The sequence below is a fragment of the Acartia tonsa genome, chromosome 9, assembly GCF_053477335.1.
Source record: "Acartia tonsa isolate MP-2025a chromosome 9, ASM5347733v1, whole genome shotgun sequence".
Taxonomy (NCBI): Eukaryota; Metazoa; Arthropoda; class Copepoda; order Calanoida; family Acartiidae; genus Acartia; species Acartia tonsa.
The window spans coordinates 38,461,214-38,486,165 of NC_137268.1; the positions used below are offsets into that span (position 1 = coordinate 38,461,214).

The 24,952-nt window shown below is 31.0% G+C and overlaps 1 protein-coding gene across 1 annotated transcript in view; it reads left to right on the forward strand.

Annotated features, from left to right (window-relative positions):
- Positions 1-624: 624 nt before the first annotated feature.
- Positions 625-24,952, forward strand: part of LOC145328886 (uncharacterized) — a 54,794-nt gene continuing 30,466 nt past the window's right edge. Inside the window, exons 1-5 of the mRNA XM_080172822.1 lie at positions 625-720; positions 3,163-3,236; positions 3,883-3,932; positions 8,196-8,274; positions 10,638-10,701. Of these exons, the coding sequence (XP_080028948.1) occupies positions 649-720; positions 3,163-3,236; positions 3,883-3,932; positions 8,196-8,274; positions 10,638-10,701 (339 nt within the window). The 5' untranslated portion in view covers positions 625-648. The remainder of the gene's footprint in view (positions 721-3,162; positions 3,237-3,882; positions 3,933-8,195; positions 8,275-10,637; positions 10,702-24,952) is intronic.

Sequence of the window (24,952 nt, forward strand, 5' to 3'; positions counted from 1 at the left end):
TATGAAAGATAGAAATCTGAAACTTCTTCTCAACATTCCCATCAATATTAAGCATAATTAAGTATAAAAGTAGATTGTAAAAAAATACAGGAAAATATTCTTATTTCATTTTTAGTTGGCATCTTGATGTTGGCAAGTGTAAAATACTCTCAGCATTATTTCTTTTGAAAACACATCTCAGTAATAAGTATCACAAAATAAACAAATAAGTATACATAAGTAAACAATCTATCATATAATATTATTCCTTTTTCCTTAAATAATTATTAATTTTAAATCGGCTTGCCCTTGTCCTGTCACAAGAAGCGCAGCAACAACGAGGTAGCAAAACTTTATGTAAAATGTATGTCTTTTTTCTTATTAAATAATCGCGCAGGGTAGTTTTTGAGAACAACAAGGGAAAAGATGACTGTCTTTTCCGTAGCGCTTTGAGAGTCATTTAGTGTTTTCAGGGAAATCTTTATTATCTTATGTTCTAGTCAAGATATCGAACTGTAAATTTTGGTGAAGGTTTATAATTAATGCTAGTATAGTGATTTACATGACTGATTCAGCTCAATTGTTTGCTTCGATACTTATAAAGATGTCGTAATCCTTGTTCTATTTTAATTGTATTATTTTTACAGATAAAGAATATAAGATTTAACAATGTCCGAAGATACATTCAAGCTTATTGATGACTCCGGATATCCCAACCTATCCGATTTTAATGATGAGGAGGTAAGTGAAGGTTTTCCTGTATGGCTTCGAAACCGTTTGATATCCGCTGGATTCCCACCGGTTCTCAGCCATACTAAATTTCATGTATAGCATAACATAACATTTATTTAACTTTAGCAGAGGTAAATACATCTAATAAAAAATAATAATTATCAACTGTAACACAAAAGTAAGGAATCACAAAGTCAACCAGGACCGTACAAAAGCGTAATCTCTAATTTGTTTTTATAAAATGTGTTAATTCTTAGTTATGTAGAATGTAGATAGTTGTTAGTAAAGGCTTAATTATTAAATTATTAAATTTATTTGATAAAAATAGAATTTGATGGAAAAAAAGGTAAAAAAACAATAAGACAAGAGAAAAAGATACTGAAGAGATATTACTGAAAGAAAACAAGAATATTGGGTCTAACTTATTTACAGGTGCTAATTATACATCGTATAGCATCGTATTACAGACAATTTTACAGAAATATAAAAATAAAAATCATAAATTAAAACCTTAGAATCTTTTTTTATGTTATTCTTAAAACAGGAATTAAAGCTTCTTCAAAAGTAAAAAGAGACATTTGCACTTGCAGAGTGTCAGTGTACTTTGTTTTCCTAGGAATCATTATTACAAAAATCACATGACAAGGATAATTTTATCAAAAATAATGCTATCAAAAAAGTTAAAACGACGAATGGACACTCTGGTAAAGATTATAAAGTTCCTACGTTGTCTTAATCGTAAATAATTGTCACATTAATGCCAAGTAGATTACACAATTTTAACTTGAATAGACTAATGATAAAAGCTTTCCGTTACGGATGGATAGACCCTGATTTTAGAAAAACTTTGCTTTAAAAATAACATGGAATATTCTCTGACCTTAATTGAAAACATCTTTCTCACTTGCAGCTATTAAAATTTTTGTTTTAATCCTGAAAGTGTAAATTTGTTGTGAAACAAAATCTAAGCCCGTTTTGCCCTATTTAACCTTCTATCTCTTAAGGGATAAGGCATTGTATGATTAATTGTTGTGTATCCCAAAAAATGAGAAACATAATTACTCCTTTCTTGAGATTGAAACTGTTGGTTACTGGAGTTTAGAACCAATCCATAAAAATGCAATAAAAGTACCTAAAGTTTAGAGCCAACGAATAAGAATAATTGAGTTTTTAAGCTAACGAATAAAAAAATATATGCAGTCAAATGCCACCTCTCTCCCTGCTAAGGAAAATATTTATATCTTCATTATGCAATAGATAATTTTGTGTTTTGTTAATGTATTTTGATTTCAAGTTGTTTATCTTTGAAAGTCGTAAATGTGTCATCAATTTTAACAGGGGAGTTAGGACGATTTAAAGTTCAAACCTAGTCAAACAGCAGTTGCGGTACCAATAAATCCTAATCATAGAGTAGCTGCGCTCCTAATAGATATGGAAAACTATCCTACAAAACCAGACGGAAATTAAAATTTGTATGAAAGTAAAATGGATTTAGAATATATTAGGATATATTGACAGGGGAAAATCTATCGTCTATGGTTACTAATATGGACCTCATTTATTGGTCAGTTCGTTCATCCAGTAGGAGGGAAGGTAATGGGTTAAAAGGGATGGAAGGTGGGTATTGTTATTTTAGACAGCAGGGAATATCACTTTATTAGAGTACATGAAAATCTAGTGCAACATCCAAGTGTATTAATATATCGATAGAAAATAAATATGTCTATAAAATTTATACAAATTGACAGTTCTTTTCACAAGGAAACTACACATTCTGCGTAATTTTAAAAACAAAGTATTTCTTCAATTATGGTCTGTAACGGAACAGCTTATGCCAACAAAGAAATAATTTGAGGAAAAAATCACGTAACCTATATGTGACTTTCAGCTGTTGTTTGGGGGCAAAACTCATTCTTATATTATTTCAGATTTATTTTGCTTGTTGACTATATCTTTTTCTTGGTTACGGATGCCTTTTATTAATAATATATTCATTTTAGAATTACCTTCATTATTATGGATGTAAACATTCTCTTTCTAAACTTTATCCTTTACTTACAATTTTTTTAGTTTCAAATATCATAATAAACAAACATATAACTAGATAATTTTAAAGCCTTAATCTTATTCTTAGCAAAACTGGGCTGAACTGAATGCAACTTAGAAAAACATTTTCACGAGAGAGATAGGGGACAATCGAATGTTTATTACACTATTCCCCAGAGATTTATAATAACGTTTTCTTATTCGTTGGCTTAACAACTTTGGGGACTTTAGAGTATTTTGATTGGTTGTTTTATTAAGTTTATTAAGTTGAGTATTCAAACGTTTCAACCACTAATTTAAATCTACAGAAGGGGTATTTTGCGTAACATCATTGGGGATGTACATCAATATATCGGCCATTGTCTTATCTCTTTAGATCTCTTATTAATTATTTTCTTTGTTTAGAAATTCAAGCAGTTGAATGATGACAAGTTTCAGATCTTTGTGGATGATCCAACAGAAATGTTGTATCCATGGAGGTAATGACATTGTTAAATGTTGAGTAGTTGCGATAATGGATATAGAATATATGGATTTATTGACAGGGGGAACTTTGTCGTCAATTCAGGTTGCTAATTTAGGTTTAGCTCGTTCATCTTACAGAGAACATGAAAGTAGCTTGTTAACTTTTTAAACTTTAGAAAATAAAAAATAATTAAAAGATCCATGACAACATTCATGAAAGTAAATTTCCATTTCAAAATCAAACGGTAGGACGAACATACATTAACACTTGTGTGTGGCAGAACTTGCTAAGCAGAATATGAATTTATAAGTCTAAACTAAATTGTAAATAGATTTGTTGCAGAATCCTTCGCTTTACATGTTTTACCTTGTTGTCCTAGAAATCATTGTTTTAATATTAAGATTAAAAGGATAATTATATCATACAAAACTTGTCAAACATGTAAATGATTCGCTTTTGATAATTTTATTAATAGAAATGAAAACAAATATATATTTTTATTTATTTAAATGACTTATTTTGCTTAACTAGACAATAGGATGTACAAAATAGTTATAAAAAAAGTAGAAACATTACGAATAATGAAAAAAAAAATACAAATTTGATTGTGTCGCCATCTTGTGGCATTATTCAGAACTAATATATTGTATTAATTTCAGGAGTCAACCAGGAGTGCTCATCAGCGTTGCCTCGTACTGTGTCGTTTTTGTAGGAAATATTTTAGAACATTTAAAAATTAATTTTGGCATGTAAAACAGGGATCTAAGGGGATAATACAATGACCGATACATTGATGTACATCCTCAATGATTATCCACAAAATTATCCCTTCTGGTGATTACAATTAGTGGGTAAAACTTTTGGACGCTTAACTTGATGAACCAATCAATTAAAATTCAGTAAAAGTCACCAAGGGTGATGAGCCAACAAATAAGAAAATGTTATTATAAAACTTTTTGGATAAAACAGATCAATATCCCATCCCTTTCTGTAAATCATGTCTAATAGAGATGGCCTCCCTCACTCCGTCTGTAACTAAGAACATGCAAGCTTTTCAGATAGGGGGGGGGGGCAAGGTATGAAAATATTCTGAATTTGTCATATTTAGTGATTTATTGACATTGCTTTCAACTTTGTCTATGAGATTCCTTTTTGAATTAAAGATACTATAGTATGAGATGTTATACAAGGTTTCTATAAAAGAAAGATTACTGCATTACCTCATTGGATAAAATATATAAATACCTGTTATGTATTTATTTATCTTTCTCCTTGCTAAAATATCCAGCTTTTACTAGTAGTATTTGTTTGTAATGTAGTGAAGCTACTTTATGATTAAATAAGCGGTTGTATCCTTAGTATCTAGGTTTCTAAAGGAATAAGACAATGGTAGATAAATTGATGTACATCCCCAATGATGAGACACAAAATGACCCCTTCTGCAGATTACAATTGGGGGTCGAAACATTAGTACACTCAATAAACAACCCATTGTCCACTCCTCTCTTTCTAGGTACAATCCAAAAATTAGGATTTACTTGTTAGTCTAAGAAAGGATATGTATATGATACTATATTAAGATTATACTTACAGTTATGAAATAAAACTATGGATATTATCATCCTTGTTAGTCTAAGAAATGATATTTATATAATACTAGAATAAGATTATACTTACAATTATGAAATAAAACTATGGATACTATCATCATTGTTAGTCTAAGAAAGAATATATATATATATTAAAGTAGAATAGGATTATACTTACCAACAGATTAAAGATAAATCATGAAACTTCATTCATTCATATTTCTGTGTCTGTATTACTTTTTAGATATATGCAGACTTAAAGGAGGAAAAAAGAACAAGAAAGACTATTTTCCAGTATGGCTTTAAAACCGATTAATATCCACTAGATTAGAACCGGTTCTCAGCCATATTGAAAAATTATGTATAGCACCATATTACAGCCAAATTTCAATGAATATTTAAATATAAATTTATTCTACATAAAGTAAAATAATGGGTCTTATCGTTCTGGCAAATGAGAATTTATTATGGATTATTGGAGCACTATGAGTTTAAAACACTTGTCGTTTGGAAAACTTGAGCTCATTTATAAACATTTATTTACTATATGGATCTTTCATAGATCTTGAAGCAATTAAGCAGGCCGTTTTGTAAATTTTCGGGATGTCTGTCTCTTTGTACCAAAGGATCTTGTTAATTGCTTAACTGATATGGTTCTCATCTACAATGTAGTTTTTCTTGTTTTCTGAGAAGGTTTAATTTTTCTTTTAAAACATAGATTAAATATATATGATAACTATGATCTACAAATAAGCAAGATATTAAAAAAATAATAGTTAATTAAAATCCTTATTAGGCTTATAGATTTTTTACATATTCTAAATGGAACACGGCTATATACCTAGAACATGTCCGGCTGGTTTGTTTCAATCTTGCATAAAATGAATGAAACTAATCAATTCGTATATAATTATACATGAAATATATTTATTTGAAAAGTTTAATTTAGCATTTTGCTGTATAGATTAATTCAGTTATTTTTTGTGGGAATATTGAATATGTAAAGTAAACTATAAATCAATAATATTGACATGCCCTTAATCCAACCTTATTAAATACAATATATATTTACAGGCTATTTCCTTTTTTTAATAAAAAGTTAATTTTGCTTACCCCTCTCCCCCATATCCCTTGCCCAAACACCCTTCCGCTCTTTGCCATTATAGTTTAGTTTTCAATTCAATTTCTTAATCTTGTATTTTGTTCTTTCGCTTCACGCCTACACTATAAAATTATTTTGTGGTCATGGCTGTCTTAACATTGGAATGTTGCCATTAATAAGATGTTTAAGGGGTGGAGGGGGGTCGAAAAGTGTTTTTCCAAATCCTTTACAAAAAAATAAGAATTTTATATTATTACATAAAAAATAAGTCTAAAATCCTGGTATTTTTTTTCCTTTTTAAGAAAATGAAATTTACCTCTTCATACATTCAACATCTTATAATTAATAATTATATTTCATTTTCTCGTATTCATTCAAATCCAGTGGATAGGAACCGGTTCTCATCCATACGAAAAAACTATGTCTAGCATCGTATTATATCCAGCTTTCTACAAATATATATCTGCGGAAAGCCGTTTATAATACGATGCGAGAAATGACTATTATTTTTGTGAAAGTGTAATCAAGAAAATGTCAATTCCAAAACGGATAAAAGATAATTAAAATTAAGGATTATAAAACATTATGTGCGTAGGTAAAACTAATAATTATAACAACAAAAGATTAATTATTAATTCTCATAAGGATTTAATATTTGATATATTTCAAACATAAAATACAGTTACAAGGAAAAGGGAATGATATTCTGACAAACAATTTTAAAGGAAAATTTCCACCACAACCCCCTTCCCCTTTTCCTCCCCTTCTTACCAACCCCTCTTCAGTTTCATGAAAAAAACAAGATATACCCCTATCTAATTTCTAAAGGTTTCGTGATTTTTTGTAGGATTGATTGCTAGAATAGCTAGGCCTGTACAGTTCAAATACATTATAATTTTCTAGATTTTTATTATTATTATTAACATTTCGTTGAATATTATTATACCATTTCGTTACAGGAATTTTCAAACAAGGGTGAAAAAAATAAACGTTTCCACTATGCGTAAATTTGCAATCTGATAGACACAACATTAACATAGAAGTATGGCTTCGAAACCCATTAATATCCGCTGGATCAGAACCGGTTCTAAGCCATACTGAAAAATCATCTATAGCACCATATCACAGACAATTTTCCACAAATATTAAGATAAAACTGGTTTTATACAGGATTTAATCTTGTAAAAGTCCCAATAACTACAGAATCTAAACTTATAAAATCTTTTTGCGGCATCTTTAGCCTGGGGTCGCACATAGGTTCACTTTGGCGCGTTCACATTGAAATTATATAAACTTCAAAACGTGCAGAGATTTATTTGCAAAGAAAATCTAACAATAACCAGTAATTTTTCCTTTTTTGCCAATTTATCAATATAATTTTCTGATATACATTATTGATTTTTAACTGGCAACCCATCAAAATCTAATCAAACATCTTATGATTGATGTATTATTGCTTTTCTCAATCGAGCAAAAAAAATGATATATTAGCGAAACTAGTTATTCTTTATTTTTTCTGTCTGTCTGTGCAAAAATGGAAACGGATTTCGGCTGCATTTAAAGTATCAAAATGTTTTGGTTAATATTTTTTAGATAAATAAGCACCTACTTTATAACTAACCGTTTTCTGTCTCTAAAGCTTTTAGGGTTTGAACAAATAATTTTGAATAATATATTTTAAAGCATGGCTCCAAATCCGATTGATTACCCCTGGATTAGAACAATTTCTTAGCCATACTCAATAATCATGTATAGCATCGTCTATAATTTTCCATGAACACTAAACTAAAAATTCTAAGATTAAAGCCAGTTTTGTTTGCGCGGGCCTACGGATTTAATCTTATAATTTTTCGTGTTAATTATTTGTTGTTTTTGAACTATTTTTGATAGGTATATTAAAGTTTTTTCTCTTGACTCATTGAGTATTTTTTAATGGATTCTTTAATGTCTTTTCTTTAAAAATCATTTTAAAAAATCAATCCTATATTTAAGAGTTTTGTTATTTAGAACTGTTTCTGAAAGATGTTGTCATGCTTTTTACATTTGCAACTGTAATTGATTTAGAATATACGTAGATTTTATGACATTAGTAAAATTGTGGTCAATTTAGCTTCCTATTTCACCTCTCATTCATTGGCCTGTTTGTTCTTCCAGTATGAGAGGAGGGGATGCTTCAAACAGGGGGTGGGTGGAGGGAGATTATTTTGGCCTGCTAAAAGGATCACTTTATTAGAAAATATGACAATATATTACAACTGTTCTAAATATCTTCGCTGTGATATAGTTGGTGTAACTGGTCATTGTTTGATGTTATTCTACCTTCTTTCCACAAGTATGAGAAAACACAATATTGCCACAGGGTAAGTTTTAGGATGGACAGTAATAAAATGTCGTTAATCGCGGGCGTACGCGGTCATACGCAGGGAGGCGCAAATCTCAGATCTTAGTTTTCGCTATTTGATTTATTTATCTTCTCTGTATGGGAAAGGGGTGCTTGCAAGATTTGCCATGATATAAAGATAAATTTTTCCCAAATTGCGAAAACTGAGATTTAAAATTTACGTCACCCTTCCAACATTGCGTACGACCGCGAGAAACGACATTTTATTACTGACTATCAAGTTTAATTCACAGCTACTCTATAATGTGAGTTTGTCGGTCCGTACGTTACTTTGTCTATAACCGCAATTTATGCTATCTTCTCTCCACTAGTATGAGAAAACACAATATTGCCTGGGGGAAAGTTTTATTCACATTTACTCTATAATTATGGGTTTGTACGTACGTTACTTTGTCCAATGTAACTTTGTCCATTACAGTAATTTATAGCATCGATCTTAAGAGATAAGACAGTGGGCGAAAAATTGAGACATCCCCAATGATTATAAACAAAATTACCCCTACTTTCAAATTATTGGTTGAAATGTTTTAGAACAATAAATTGGAAACCAAACAATCAAAAGTGCCCAAAGTTATTGTAGCAATGAAAACTTTGGGTACCAGTGCAATTTACTGTCTAAAGTCTCCTCTCCTCCTGGTGTATAAGGATGAGTACAGAGCTGGATCTTTAAATCATTTTAGTGGTTAGCCAGATCGGGGTGAGCCAAATTTCACCCAATCACAGCGCAGCATTTCATAAAATGCTGTGCTCTCATTGGTGGAAAGTTGGCTCACCCCGATCTGGCTCAGATCACCACTAAAATGATTTAAAGATCCAGCTTAGAATGTATTTGATAAACACAGACCCTACGCAGTTATTTTTACTCTGAGGGAGTGATTTACAAAATATAAACCCTTAATACAGAGTATCTTTGCTTCTAGAAACCATTTAAAACTTTTAAACACAATTAGTTTTATAACCCTATAGTCGAAAGGTATATATTTTTATTACCTAACTTTTTTTACTGAAGAGGTAAAGAAAACTTTTTAACAATCAATGAAATAAATTAATTTACTTGTTCTTTTAACTTTTTTAACATGAAAGGATAAATTAATCATTCTTTGATTAAGGGTTATATAACAAAAACAGTTCTAAATATCAGGGATCTAAAGGGATAAGACAATAGCTGATAAATTGATGATCCCAATCAACTTAATGAATTAACCAATCAAAATTCTCTAAACTCCCAAATTTGTTAAACCAACGAATAAGAAAACGTAATTATAAATTTTTGGGGAATAGTGTTATAAACAGACCATTGCCCCCCCCCCTCTCTCTCTCTCTCTCTCTCTCTCTCTGTCTAAATATAGACAACTAAATATTATATTAGGTAGCATTAAAAACAAAAAGTAGAATACTCATATCTATATGTGCCTAAGGGTAAAAGAATACTTTTTAATGTGGTATTCGCCACCCAATGCCCCTGATTGTAGGTTAGCTTTGCTTCCAACTTACGGGCGGTCCTAGTGATCTCCCCTGAGAAGGAGGTGGGGCAATTAACCCCCCCCCCCCCATGTAGTAAAGTATTTATAGTTTGACAACCTTATTTTGTGTATTCTAATTTATCTTACCATTCCCCACCCCTTTCGGGGAGGGGGATAACTTTTGCCAATTATTGTTGTTGTACATATATATTTAACCTCTGACTTTGATTATTAATTATCCCAATCCATGTATCTATCATTTTGTTGTATTATAGATAGTACTTTGTGAACCTTTAATAAATCCACATCTTAACTGATATTCTAGCTGTTGTTGGTGAAACATAGAGAAGCACAGCTCCTCTATAACAACGCTTGTCCACGTCTGTTTACACCGCTGTAATACCCGAACTCAGTAACGGCTGACAACTGCGGCCGGTACTACATTAATAATATTTTATTACAAATATGCTACTGTCATTTCTTATATTATATGATTTGTATTACATTTTATTGATTATAAAAAGTTCTAACACATTAGCTTATTTAATGTATATGTGACCTTATATCTTTAAAATAATTGATGGTTTACCTCAAATTGCCTATCGGGCAATAAAACCTCAATCCTCTTTTTTAAAATAAATTTAAAAAAAAGGGGGAGTGTAGTTTTAGATTCTTTTGTTTATGCTTTAGGAATATAAGGTTAGGTAAAATTGGGTAATTGGTAGCCTGCAGGATGAGGACTCGCCTGGGTTACGTAGATGGAAAAAACTTTAAGGAAAATCTCTTTTCTTAACATTAACAGCATTTTCTACAAAAGTTATTCAGCAACTTTTTTATAAATCATTGTTTACTAATTTAGAATATTTTTGGCGAGTCTTTCTGCGGCTGAACTCCTTCTCCTAACAATATACATTCCACTAGAGGTAAGTTCATTAATAATTATATTCCACTAGAGGTAAGTTCAACAATAATTATATTCCACTAGAGGTAAGTTCAACAATAATTATATTCCACAGAGGTAAGTTCACCAATAATTATATTCCACTAGAGGTAAGTTCAATAATAATTATATTCCACAAGAGGTAAGTTCACCAATAATTATATTCCACTAGAGGAAAGTTCAATAATAGTTATATTCCACTAATGGTAAGTTCAACAATAATTATATTCCACTAGAGGTAAATTCAACAATAATTATATTCCACTAGAGGTAAGTTCAACAATAATTATATTCCACTAGAGGTAAATTCAACAATAATTATATTCCACTAGAGGTAAGTTCAACAATAATTGTATTCCACTAGAGGAAAGTTCAACAATAATCATATTCCACTAGAGGTGAGTTCATCAATGATTATATTCAACTAGAGGTAAATTCAACAATAATTATATTCCACTAGAGGAAAGTTCAACAATAATTATATTCCACTAGGGGGAAGTCAATAATCGTTTATAATACGTAGTTTTAGTTTGTCAAAATATAGCATACAAAATAAGAAAAATAAATCTTATAAGCAATTATGATTTATAGTCAAATTTATTTATCTCTCTATTGTCGGAATAAATAGTAATAAAGTCGATGAAAAGATTCAAAAGTTTAAGGTCGTTTATTTCATTTGCAAAGATTTTTATTTTAAACTCTGAGATATATCTCTATCAATTTATCTTAAAACAATAGACTGTTACGTGAACAAAAGAATTACTAGACCAAAGGCTTAATTATTAACAATGAATATTATATACAATACATGGATATTGTGACCGGGAAAGTTTTTGTCGTTATTTAAGTTGCTAATATAGTCCTCCGATATTGGTCAATTTTCCTAATATAGTTATAATCCTTTCGAGGCGCTCACTATAAAGGAGTAGCATATCGGTCCAATAGTTAACGAGAAACTAAACTACATATAGACATCCTGTTACTTTTACAGATAGTAAAAAACATATAACTCTGTTGTTTTAATTTCTCTACTCCACAATGGTATAATTAATTACTCTTCTTATTTTATCTTCTTGAGTATGACGTCAATCATTAAAGGCTTTGCTAAATTCAAAGTTACCAAAATATGCCATATCGATACTTTTTTTTAAAATTGGAATTTGTCCAGATTTTAATCAAGTTTTCCCCTGTCGAGAAACAATTCTTATAAAAACGATACGTGACCTATTAAAAAACTAATTGTAAACTTTACAGTATCAATTGTAAACATTTGTATGACATTTAAATTTCCTCTAATAGATTTATCTATAATGGATTTCATTTTAAATTAATTTACAAATAAACCATAGATGTGCGGCAGGAGGTTGGGTAGTGTCAAGAATATATATAAAACCACACTTAGAGGGGAGTTTAACGTTTTCTGCTTCAAACTTGTATCTTTTTCTTTATTTTCCAGAATGAAAAAGCATTTTATTGCTCGGTTATTTATTTTAATTTCCTGAATATTTTCTTTCTAAACGAAACACAATCTTCTCTATTCATGTGAAACTATATTTTTGAAACGCCAGTTCAAAAGAAACAAGAATTTTTGGTAGCGGCGCTACTCTTCAATGATGAGTTCGAATGTTGGTTCATCACCGCGTCATAACTGAAGACGTAGAAAATTTTAAAATAGTTCCTACTGCTAAATCCGACATTATTAGACAAAGTAGGGGTATTGCCTCGGCCCAAAAAGGGCGCAACTTATTGCCATGCATAGTTTGGACTTCTAAGACAAAGGTCGTGCAATCAAAGGGTTGGTTGTCTGTTGGATATTACTTAACCTAATGGGTGTTGCCTTATCGCATCCCATTACAAGCAAATGATTCTGGATTCGCTAGATGATCACTTAAAAATTTAAGGAGAATCCCGCCCCTACGAGGTAAATAAGTAAGTTTTATATACATAGTTGTCATTGTAAAGTGTGTGTACTCTTTAAACTTTTCCATTTATGTGATGTCAAGTTTTAAGAATAGTTATTTATCGCATCGTATTATATACAGTTTTTCGCGGATATTAAAATGAAAAATTAGAAGATTAGAATTAGTTTTGTAAGCTTCGAAGAGCCGAAGGCTCGGTCTATCAAAACTGGTATTAGTATTATGATTTTTATTTTATTATTCGTAGGAAATTGACTTTAATACGATACAATACATATTTTTACAGTGTGGCTTAGAACCGGTTCTGATCCAGCGGATATTAATCGGTTTCGAAGCCATACTGGAAAATGCAGTGTTTTTCCGTAACATTGAAAAAAAACTCAATAAACTGGTAAAAACTTTGACGCTTGAAAGTTAAATTTGGTCGATTTATTTATGTTTCATTTAACTTTTACTGCTGTTTGGTGCAATTTTTAGAGGCGAAGCTACTCTATAATTTACTTTGTCTATCTGTACGTCCGAAATTAATGTGGGTCGGACTGCTTTACAGCAGTTATGGATCGTGGAAAGAAAACGAAGTAGCGGGTTTTGTCGTATTTTCACAGAAGCTTTTAACAGGTTAGGTAAATTTTAATGAATTTGCAGGGTTAGGAAATAGTCCCCAAAGGGTTAGAGCAGGAAATAGTAGAAAAGCTACTATGAAAATACGACGAGTCCCAAACCTTCGTTTTCTTTCTATTACCCGCAGATTTTAGCCACTTTTATCTTTTACATTTGTATTCTACTTCTTATTCCTTTTCTTTTTTGGTATCCTTTCATTTTCTTGTGTTTTAATACTTGGAAGTTTTCATCATTTTTTACCTGTGTTTGTTTTATATGAACAAGACAATTTATTCCATTTATGCGATCTTAATATACATTCAGACATCTTACCTCTCATAAGTAAATAATTTTCTTTACATTATAAAAGGAATCAAATATATATTTTACAAGATCTGAGTTATTTACAGGAATAAAAAGTTAAATAGATTGGTTTATAATACTTTTGTAATACCGCGACATTCAAAGTAGAGGAATGCCTTAGCCCAAAACAGGCACAACTCATTGCCATGCACAGTTGAGACTTCCAGACAAAGGACGTGCAATCAAAGGGTTGGTTGTCTAAAGGGCTTTTGGACATACAATCATGCACAACTATTAACAAAAATATAATTATCTTCATAATAAGTTTTCTTTGCATACTAGTGAGAACACATACCCAATATGGAGGGAGGGGACAATGGGCTATTTATTACACTATTCCCCAAAGTTTTATAATAACGTTTACATATTCGTTAGCTTAACAACTTTTATTGAATTTTGATTGGATGGTTCATGAAGTCTAGTGTCCAAAGGTTTCAACCAAAAATGTGATCTCCAGAAGGGGTAACTTTGTTTATCATCATTGGGAATGTACATCATTTTAACGGTCATTGTCTTATCCCATTAAATCCCTGTCATATACCTTTACCCTAGATGAAGGCAATCATAAATTGTAAAATAAGTGTAAACCTTCTCGTAAATTTGTTTCCTCAAGCCAATATAGGAAATCTTACAAAGAATAGTATAAAAACAAAATTGGACAAAGAATCTGGAAGATTTTTAACCAGTGGCGTCCAAGGGGTCGGAAACAACCCGCTAGGTGTCCAGGGTGTACGAGGGATGGATTTTTAGAACTGAGGTTAAATCTTCCAAAAAACTTTTTCCCCACTAAAATCAGTTTGCCCCACTAAAATTTTAGTGAGGCAAAATTATCCCCTCTAAATTTTTAGTTTGCCTTACTGATTTTAGTGGAGCAAACTGATTTTAGTTGGGCAAAAGTTTTTTAAGAATTCACCTCTGGTTTTAACATTAAAATCAAAATCTAATTGTGTTTAAGAATAATTATTTATTGCATCGTATTTTTGACATCTGAACAAAATTAAAATTAATTTTAAGATTTTTATTTTATCTTTCGTGGAAAATGATCTATAACACGATGTGATAAATGATTTTTCAGTACGGCACAGAACCGGTTCTAATCCAGCGAATGTTTGGAACAATAATCTGGAAAATAAATACAAAATATGTATAGACTATTGTTTATTTGGACTTAAATGTCTTTCTTGTTTTCTTAAAATTTATGTTTTTTATTGTTTAATATGCATCTGATAAAATTTCAATTTACAATTTTCAATATCAAACGTTGGATTTTAAGAAAAATTCAATAAAATTCATTTCATACAACATACAATCTTATAGGATGTCTATATGTATGTGTGTGTGTGTGTATGTGTGTGTGTGTGTGTGTGTGTGTGTGTGTGTGTGTTAAGAGACATGCATATGATTTTTTAGGGAAAGGAGAACCTTTTAGTAGCAAAACAAAGGTAACAACATTTTTATGTTATATAATTATCCTATTAATCTTATTTTTTAAATTCTTATTACAACAAGAAACAATGTTATATAAGCGAACCATCTCTATAATAAAGTCCTAAAATGTAAGTATGTCCTTAATCAATTTAAGCAGTTTTTAAACAAATGTAATTACAATTTAGTTTAGACGTATACATTTACATCCTGCTTATTCATTTATGACACTCTACAATTTGATTGTCTTACCATTTCAGAACTTCGTTTGTATAGATGTTGTCATCCTTGTTATATTCTACATCTACAAACAAAAAGTTAACTTTAAATATCTTTATTAGACAAATAATACAAAGAAAACTGTATATAGAGATATGAGAAATATACTTTTATGATATTACATTTCCATATGTATGATATTAGGCCTATTTTCTGTATTGTATGTTGGTACAATGTCAATAATGTAACTTTACAGCCTGTTTAAAGGAAACAAGAAAACCACGAAACCTTAAAAAAATAACTTTCACATCTTTTGAAGCATGACCGACAGACAGACGCACAAAACAATGTTATAGATAAGATGCGCATTTGTCATAGGAATCTTCACTGAAAATGTCAGCTATGTATCTTGAATAGAAGCCAAGAAAATCACATTTCCCCCAAAGCGTTACGGACTGACTGACGTACAGGCAAAGTGAATTACAGAGTAGATTTGCTACTAAAAAGATGATAAAATAAAAAGATGAAATGAAAAAATCTTTCACGTCAGTATATTGTATATTTATTATATATATCTTTCGTAGCATGATCGACAGACAGACCTTTAAATATTTGTAATGTACATCAATTTATTAGCCATTGTCCTATATCTTTAGATTAGTGTTCTGGGGTTTAGCGAGTTCCTAAAACTTGCTGTGAGTAAATGTAATCGTCAATTATAGAGTAGTATTGCTACATTGTATTTAGGATATATGTGGATATATTGACAGGAGAAAATTTGTCGTCAATTTATGTTGCTAATATGGACCTCATTTATTTTTTAGCTCGTTCATCCAGTAGGAGGGGAGGGGATGGGATATCGTTGATAGGGGATATCTTTATATTAGCCAGCTGCAAGTATCACCTTATCAATATACATGAAAATCTGGTGCAACATCCATGGTAATAATATATCGATTTTGCTACCATATTGATGAAAAAAACGTATGTCAATGCAATATCCGAAAACATGCGAGTCTATAGAAAATCTCTGAAATTGAATGTCCACTATCAACCATAACATAAAATTAAGTGGCGTATATAGAGTTTTTAAAATTGGGGGTAAACACATATTTTCAGAATAAGACAATCTTTAGGACCTTCTAAATTTTTTATGTATACGGCTTCTTATATTCATTATTGCTTTTACATGATTATTATACTTATATGAAAGCAATAGGATGTAGGTGTGTTTGTGGCTTTCCGTTCAGACGATATGGTTTACCTTTACAGGGAAGCTTTGTATAGATTATAGGAAGGTTTGTAACTGTTTAAGGGAGAGGTACCTAAAGAATGCCCCCCCCCCAAATAATTTTGAAAACTAATGCCTCTAGGGGGTGTTAGTGAACAATATAGTCCAATTAATTTTAATTTGGCATTAGTGGTCAGTTTGTATAGCTTTAGCAACCCTCTTTTTACACAATTGATTTTAAAGAAAATGTGCGCACTTTTGTATACGTAAACAGTTTCTGAAATTGGTTTGTGTTACACACACACACACAAACACAAACACACACACACTGTAATTCCGAATTCACAGTTCTTAAACCAAAAATATTTTCTTTGTTTAGTTTTAATGTTTCATTTATGGCCTTAAAAAACTTTCCTTATGATTAATCTTAACGTGATTAACAAAATGAAAAAAACGCAACACTTAAAAGCATTGAATAAAAGATAAAGATAAGTTTATATAACATGTTTTTTGTTAAAATAAAATTCTGTTTAAATTATTCTCTAATAAGATTCAGATTTTCAACAAAAAAATACTGCAAAAATAAAGTAGCCACAGAGTTTAAAAACTTGAATATTTAATGATATTTTCCATTGAGACCAACTTTAACAAATTTATTCTTATCTCTATAAACTAAGCTTAGGCAAACCGTAACAATTTCTTTTCTTTTTAAAATCGAAGCTTTTATTTGATTAGGGTCAGTTTGTCATCCGTAACGCATAGGTCTTATCGTAAATTTAGGCATTTTAGAATAGTATCCTACTATATAAAGAAGTAAGCTGGTTTTTTGTTTGTACTTTAGGATCTCGCTGACATTTACGCATATCCCATGATGGTTTTTCGCTATTTTATAAGTCTAAGTCTTGGTTATGTTATGTTAGTTTTATGTTATTTAACTTCCCTACCACCCCTATATGTGAGAACTCTAAAGCCTTAGTATATTATATTTTAATGTTATATAATTTTTATTTGTAATCTTGGAATTTCAAAATGATATTAGTTGAGACCTCGTATATAAATAGCTTTCCGTGGATGTACAATTATAAGAATAAAACCAGTTTTTTGCCCCGAGATGCCTAAGGCTAGACATTATTTTTCGTATTGATGAGAACCGGTTCTAATCCACCGGATATTAATCGGTTTTGAATGAATACGAGAAAAACTGAACTTATTTTTTTTTTAATTCTATCTTTATTTCTAACCAATCTTAATTTAAATCTGCTGAAAGCTAGATTAGTCTTACAAAAAAAAACTTATTTAACCAAATTAAATTAAAAAACAAATCTAAACTTTACATTGATTAAACATTAAATAAAATTGAAGAATTTACGTAAAAACTTTTTGTAATATCCTCCAAAGTGCCTTGCGAGCACAGAAATCTCCCCCCCCCCCCCCCCCCTCCCTATTATTTTTAGATAGTTTGAAAGTAAATGTGGGTAGTTTTTTTTTAATGCGACGAAGCCCTAAATCCAAAATAGGTTGGGTTCAAGGTAGCCCCGCAGGATTAGGGGCATTAAGAGACGAAGCCCAAGATACATAACTTTTGCACCACGTCGTCTTCCTGTGACGTCATAAAATGAGGGAGATGAGAGGAGAAGTGGGAAAGAAAATCCCTAAAAAAGAGATGGAGAATATGACGTCACAGGATCGACGACGTGGTGCAAAAGTTATGTATTTTGGGCTTCGTCTCTTAATGCCCCTAATCCTTCGGGGCTACCTTGAACCCAATCTATTCTAACCTTTCCTAAATAATAAAAAACAACAAAAATCAACCCCCACCTTATTATAAATTAACTAAAAACAGGGGGGGGTTGTTCTGTGCTCGACTAAATACATCGAGTGAAACCCCCAAAGTTTCTAACTCACAAATTAAACAATATAGCAAATCTATTATAAACAAGTATGACAACATCCATAAAAGCGAAGCTTTGAAACGAAATGACACACGAACATTAACACTTGTTGAGTGTCAGAACTGAATAAGCAGAATATAGATGTAAAAGTCTAAACAAGTCTACTTGCTTTTTGGACTTGTTTATAGAGATGTATCGCTTATAACATTGTACCTTGTTGTAAAATGAATCAGTATTAAAAAATCCGATTAATAGGATAATTAGATCACATAAAAAGTTGTTGTCAAAAAAGTTGTAATTCAACATGTTTTACATGGACGTACGGACTTTCTGGTAACGATTATAGAATTGCTATGCTTTCTAAATCGTACCTAACTGTTCTATATGTAAATTTGAAATCGATAGGATAATTCTTTTTTGTAACTTGTCTAAATTAACGAAAAGAGTTAACCATTAAACAAAAAGAGCTAACTGTTCGTGACGGACGGACCTTAATTATAGAAAAGCTTCGCTCTTGAAAATGCTATGGACAGTGTATCTTTTGTTGGTAAAAACAATGATTTATGAGACATATTACATGCACACAGTAGTGTCACACAAAAACTCACTATGTGTAATTATAACATAGGTAAAACAAGAACGATTTTGTCTGACATTAACGCCGCTATGAAAACTAATTTGCGCGTTTTGTTATAACACACGAAGACCAGTTAAGTAGTAAGGTGTTTTTGTCTAAAAATCTTTTTAAAAATGTTGGTTCGATTGTGTTGTACTTTTCAGGGAAGCTTTATAAATGTTTTTGTGGGGTCTTAGGCTATATTCCTCCCCTAGAGACTAAGGGCAAAGCAACTAGTACTAATAACAGTATATCTAAACAAATCAGATTAAAATACGAACATTTACATATATAAAGTAACAACTTATTTAATATTTTTTTGGATCATGGAAAGAAAACGAAGTTTTGGGTTTCGTCGCATTTTGATAGTAGCTTTTTGCTTAACAATTACCTAACCTAAAATAACCTTTCAAAAGCTACTGAGAAAATGCGATGAAACCCGCAACTTCGTTTTCTTTCCATGGCCCTTTTTTCTAAAGAAAAATCCATTTAATCTAATCTAAAATTACTTGAATACAGGATACATAAATACGAACATACTTACATTTTGAGACTTGATAATAGAGATGCTTCACTCATAACATAGTGTCTAATCTTTACAGAAAGCATAATTCCAAAAATACGATAATTATATCATATATAAAAGTTAAAAATCAACATTTTTCTAACAGAAATGAGACATGAGGACTTTTTAGAACTGTTACGCTTTATAAGTTGTTCCTAATTGTTACAGGAATCCTCATTCCAAATTTTAGAAATTCAATAGATTAGTAAATTTAATCTTACCTAAATTAATGAATTAATGACAGGAGCTATCAAAGGGGTTTGGGACATTTATTTGTACCTCTAAGATTAGAACTAACAATTTCATTATCAATTAATGTAAGTTTGAACTTAGCAACGCGTTTGATAGAACAATTGAATGAAATTCTAAGAATTTGAATCTTTTCAAACATACACTTATATAAACTTTATATTGTAAAAAAGTTTGGGAATGACTGACTTTCTCTTTTAACCCAGTAAAGGGAAGATGATTAAAGTCCCTCCACAGATTATGACGTCATACAATAAAATAACCAATGAGAGGCCAGCATAAATTTTACCAATTACAGTGTATACTGGCCTCTCAATGGCAATTCTATCGTATGACGTCATAATCTGTTGAAGGACTTATGTCATCTTCCACTGAAGGTATAGATTTTTCCCCCTCTCCTGACAAATCATGTACACGCCACTAATTGTGCCTCAAAGATTGGAACTACGCAATTCTATTATCAATTATTGTAAGTTTGATAGTACAGTTAAATAAAATTCTAAGAATTTGTATCTTTTCAAAAATCTTTCTTACATAAACCTCATATTTTGGTCATTTCTTTCGTCTATTAAGAGGAGAGGGGATGGGGTTAAGAAGATGGATTGGGTATATTGTTACTTTAGCCAGCTGCAAGTATCAATTAATAAGAGTACATGCAATTCTGGTGCAACACACAAGTAATTCTACCTCAATGATTGGAACTACCCAACTATCAATTAATGTAAGTTTGAACTTAGCAACGCGTTTGATAGTACAATTAAATAAAATTCTAAGAATTTGTATTTTTTCAAATCTTTCTTACATAAACTTCATTTTTTTGGTCATTTCTTTCATCTATTAAGAGGAGAGGGGATGGGGTTAAGAAGGTGGATGGGGGATTTTGTTATTTTAGCCAGCTGCAAGTATCAATTTATTAGAGTACTTGCCATTCTGGTGCAACACACAAGTAATTCTACCTCAATGATTGGAACTACCCAACTATCAATTAATGTAAGTTTGAACTTAGCAACGCGTTTGATAGTACAATTAAATAAAATTCTAAGAATTAATTTGTATCTTTTCAAACATACTCTTACATAAACCCGATATTGCAACAAATTAAATTTTAGTACTCAACTGATATGCAATCACTTTCGCAAATTGTCATGTCCGTGAAATGTGTTATTTTTGCAAAAAGACACAATAGCCAATAAATTAATTGTTTAAAATTGAAGAGTAATAAAATTTAGGGATGTAGGGGACATGTGGTTGTTTATTACACTAGTCCCCAAAGTTTTGTAATAACGATTTCTTTTTCGTTGTTCTAACAACTTTGTGGACTTTTATTCAATTTTGATTGGTTGAGTGTTCAATATTTTCAACAATTATTTGTAATCTAGAGAAGGGTTAATTTTGGTTATAATCATTGTAATGTACATAAATTTTTAGATCCATGAATTAAATTTGATATTGTAATGCGTTAAGCGGAATTGATGAGATACCCTCCTCTAATGTATTGTAGAGAAAGATCTCATCCAGTTTTAAGATTTCCCTTGAAAAAGTTGTTTGAAGTTTTTATCAAAAGAAAAAAAGAATACTAGCTCTATCCAAATTAAATGATTGTTAAATCAACTGGATCTTTTTAAAAGCGAAGCTTTTTTATAATTTGAGTCGGTCCGTCCGTCCGTCCAAGACAGATAACATTTTTTTGTTAATTTTGGCATGTTAGAATTGTCCTATCGATTTCAATAATTTGCATGGTGATTCCTGTAGTAGTTAGGTACGACTTAGAAAGCGTAGCAACTCTATTATCATTACCAGAATGTCCGTACGTCCATTTTAAATATGTTGATTTTTAACTTTTTTAACAACAAATTTTTATGTGATCTTTGGTATATTGACTCCTGGGACAACAAAGTATACTGTTATAAGTGAAGCAACTCTTTAATCAAGTCCTAAAAATGTAAATATGTCCATAAACATTATACTGTATCAAGCAGTTTTTCAACAAATTTACTTACAATTTTGCTTCGACTCTTATACTTTAATATTCTGATTATTCAGTTCAGACACTATACAAGTGTTAATGTCCGTTTGTCCTACCGTTTCAGTGCTTCACTTTTATGGATGTTGTCATCCTTGTTTATAGATAATTCGTGATATTTCTACTCAAAGTATCTTGACAAGCACAGAACCCTCCCAATAGCTCCTTTATTGTTTTTAAAACTAATTAAATATTTCCGTTTGTTTCTTAAGAACTTTAGGTTAGGTTTGGTTTGTTTATATTGGATAGCTTGGCAGGGCTAGGGTAGAAAGTGTTAGGCATAGAGTAAATACTGCCCCTCCCCCCTATTAATTTAGAAATTAAGGGTTCAATGGTGGATAGAGCATAGTTAATTTTGAATTATTAGAATCGTCCTATCGATTGAAAACTCCTGTATATTAGGCATAAATTACAATGTTTTGCTATCATAAAGCATACACATAAAGGTTGGATAATTTAGAATTTTAAAATTTGGTTTTAAAATAGTTCAGATTTGGTATGTTTACATTGGACATATTATCCATTTGATTATCGGACAAACAGACGTACAAATGTTAAAAAAAAAAGCTACGCTTTTTAAGATAACGTTTAATTAAAGCAAATGTTTTATTTGTGTAAGAAATTACATTGCATGGGCCTTCTAAAATGTTAATTACAACATAAATATCCTCTCATGTAATATTAATGGAGATATTTTTCTAATTTCTTTCAAACATTTGCTCTACTTTCTTATAGTAAAAAGCACACGTTTATTAAGTTTATGAGTTTTATCTAGATGAAAGGTCATGTAGTTTATTCTATACTAGTTTTTCTGGAGTTCTTTTGGAATATTTTTCAAGACCATATTTCATTTGGGCTGATTTTGAAATCTTATAATTTCTAATTAACTGTTTTTAGGACGTTTTACCTTATAAAAAGCAGTAAAAAGTATAATCCTCTTATAAACCTATCAGGATTTCTGTTAGACTGTCTGTGAATATGTCAAATAAGCAAGCCTAAACACTGAAACTGTAATGTTTAGAAAAAAAAGTGAAACGATGTCTGTTGTCATACAATTTATTCTTTCTATAAGATCTTACTAATCGCAGAACTGTTTTACTTTTCCATTAATATTCAGTTTTGCTGTTAGAGGCTAGGGGCGAGATAAAAGTCATGATTTATGTGACTGGACAAAGTGTCTCAAAAATCAGCCATTTGACGTCATAAAATTGAGGGAGATGAGAGGAGAAGTGGGAAAGAACACCACTAAAAAGGAGATGGATAATCACTCATTTCTGTGACGTCACATGGCTGATTTTTGAGACACTTTGTCCAGTTACATATCCCAAACTTTTTTCAACCATTTTCTTTTTTATGAATCTGATTAGTATTCTGTTACAGTAGTTACTAGATCTGTAAAAAAAGATATACATGACACATGACAGGGGTTCTAGAGACATTTAAGCCTAGTAGTCACAGCACTTAATAAGGCTTGCTTGGTAATATTTTAATGTTATTTTAAATGATTAAAGGCCCTATGGACACTTATAATATTTTATATGTATCAGTCACGTTTCTGCATAATATCATAAAAATTGCAGCTTTTGCGTGACTTTTTATTATATTTGTATTATTTTATTACCATAGAGGATTCTAGTAACACTAAAGCAGGAGGGGGGGGGGGGGTTAGTCGACCCAGGCCCATTTTCAATTTTCTAGTGGCGATTTCTTTTAAGAGGTTGTTGATACTGGCCCTGTAAGAAATTTGGAAACATTTTACAGATAATGATTTGATTTTACGAAAGTTTCCAAACATTGGATAGTCTTATCACTTAAATTCCCTTCTGATAAACCTTTAATATATACAGTTTGAAAACTGATGCATCACATGTAACAATAGCATATGACTAGGGTTATCTAAAACATTACAATCATATTAGAATTAACAGCTCCCCTACTTTTATATAGTGCTGTGATTTTACTGTAATTTATTATTTATAGGATCAGCCTAATACCTTGAAAATTGATGTGTTTTCTTCCTTTCAACCTTCACATTTTATATGGGTTAGAAATCATCAGTTCCCAGAAACAATTTTGTTTTATTCAAAGTATAAGAATCAGAAAGGGAGGGGACATTGGGCTTTTTATTACACTAGTCCCCAAAGTTTTATAATAAAATTTTCTCTTTCGTTAGCTTAACATCTTTGGGGTATCACTATCGGTGTCCGAACGTTTCAACCACTAATTTTAATCTAAAGATTGTGTAATTTTGCGTATAATTGGGGATGTACATTAATCTATCGGACATTGTCTTATCCCTTTAGATCCCCGAGTTTAACCATACCTTCAATTTTTTGAAAATGAAAAACAAACTATATTGCATTCTTTATTAAAATACTAGGATCTACTGCAGTTCACGGTAAAATATTGCTGGTAACGAATATTGCCAAGAATCTATAAATTTTAAAGGCTGCTAGCTGCCAAACGGCTGAACGTACAGATCATACCCGCACACCATTTCAAGCGGTATAAAAAGGCCTACAAATAATCAGATGCACAAAGATCCAATGATGCACAGGGAAAGCTTCACTAAAGAAAAAAATCGTAAAATATGCCTTTTCGCGCATTTCTCTGCACTGCGAGATAATTATGCATTATTGATTTATGGCTATTCCAGATTATTTGTAAGCCTTCTTATGCCGCCCAAAACAGTGTGCGGGCATAATCTGTACGTTCAGCCGTTTGACAGCTAGCAGCCTTTTGAATTCATAAATTTTTGGCAATATTCGTTACCGGCAATATTTTACCGTGAACTGCAGTAGATTCAAATACTATTCCGGAATGACAGACGGTCGTTAGTACAAACCTTAAATACAAATAGATACGCTTCTAATGATATGTATATAAAAAACTGTCTACCTCTAACATGTTTGTATGTTTGATATGAGTGAAACCAAAAATTCGATATCGACTCAGAACCTATTTACATCTTCTTGTGTATTTAATCTTATGTACATACACTTGAGGAAGGACGTACGATTAGAAGGGGTTAATTTATATAATTAAACCCACAAGAAAAATTTGCCGACCCTTATCTCAAATAACAACTGAGTAAATAAGAAAATAGCTAAAGTAGTTGATTAACTTACTATG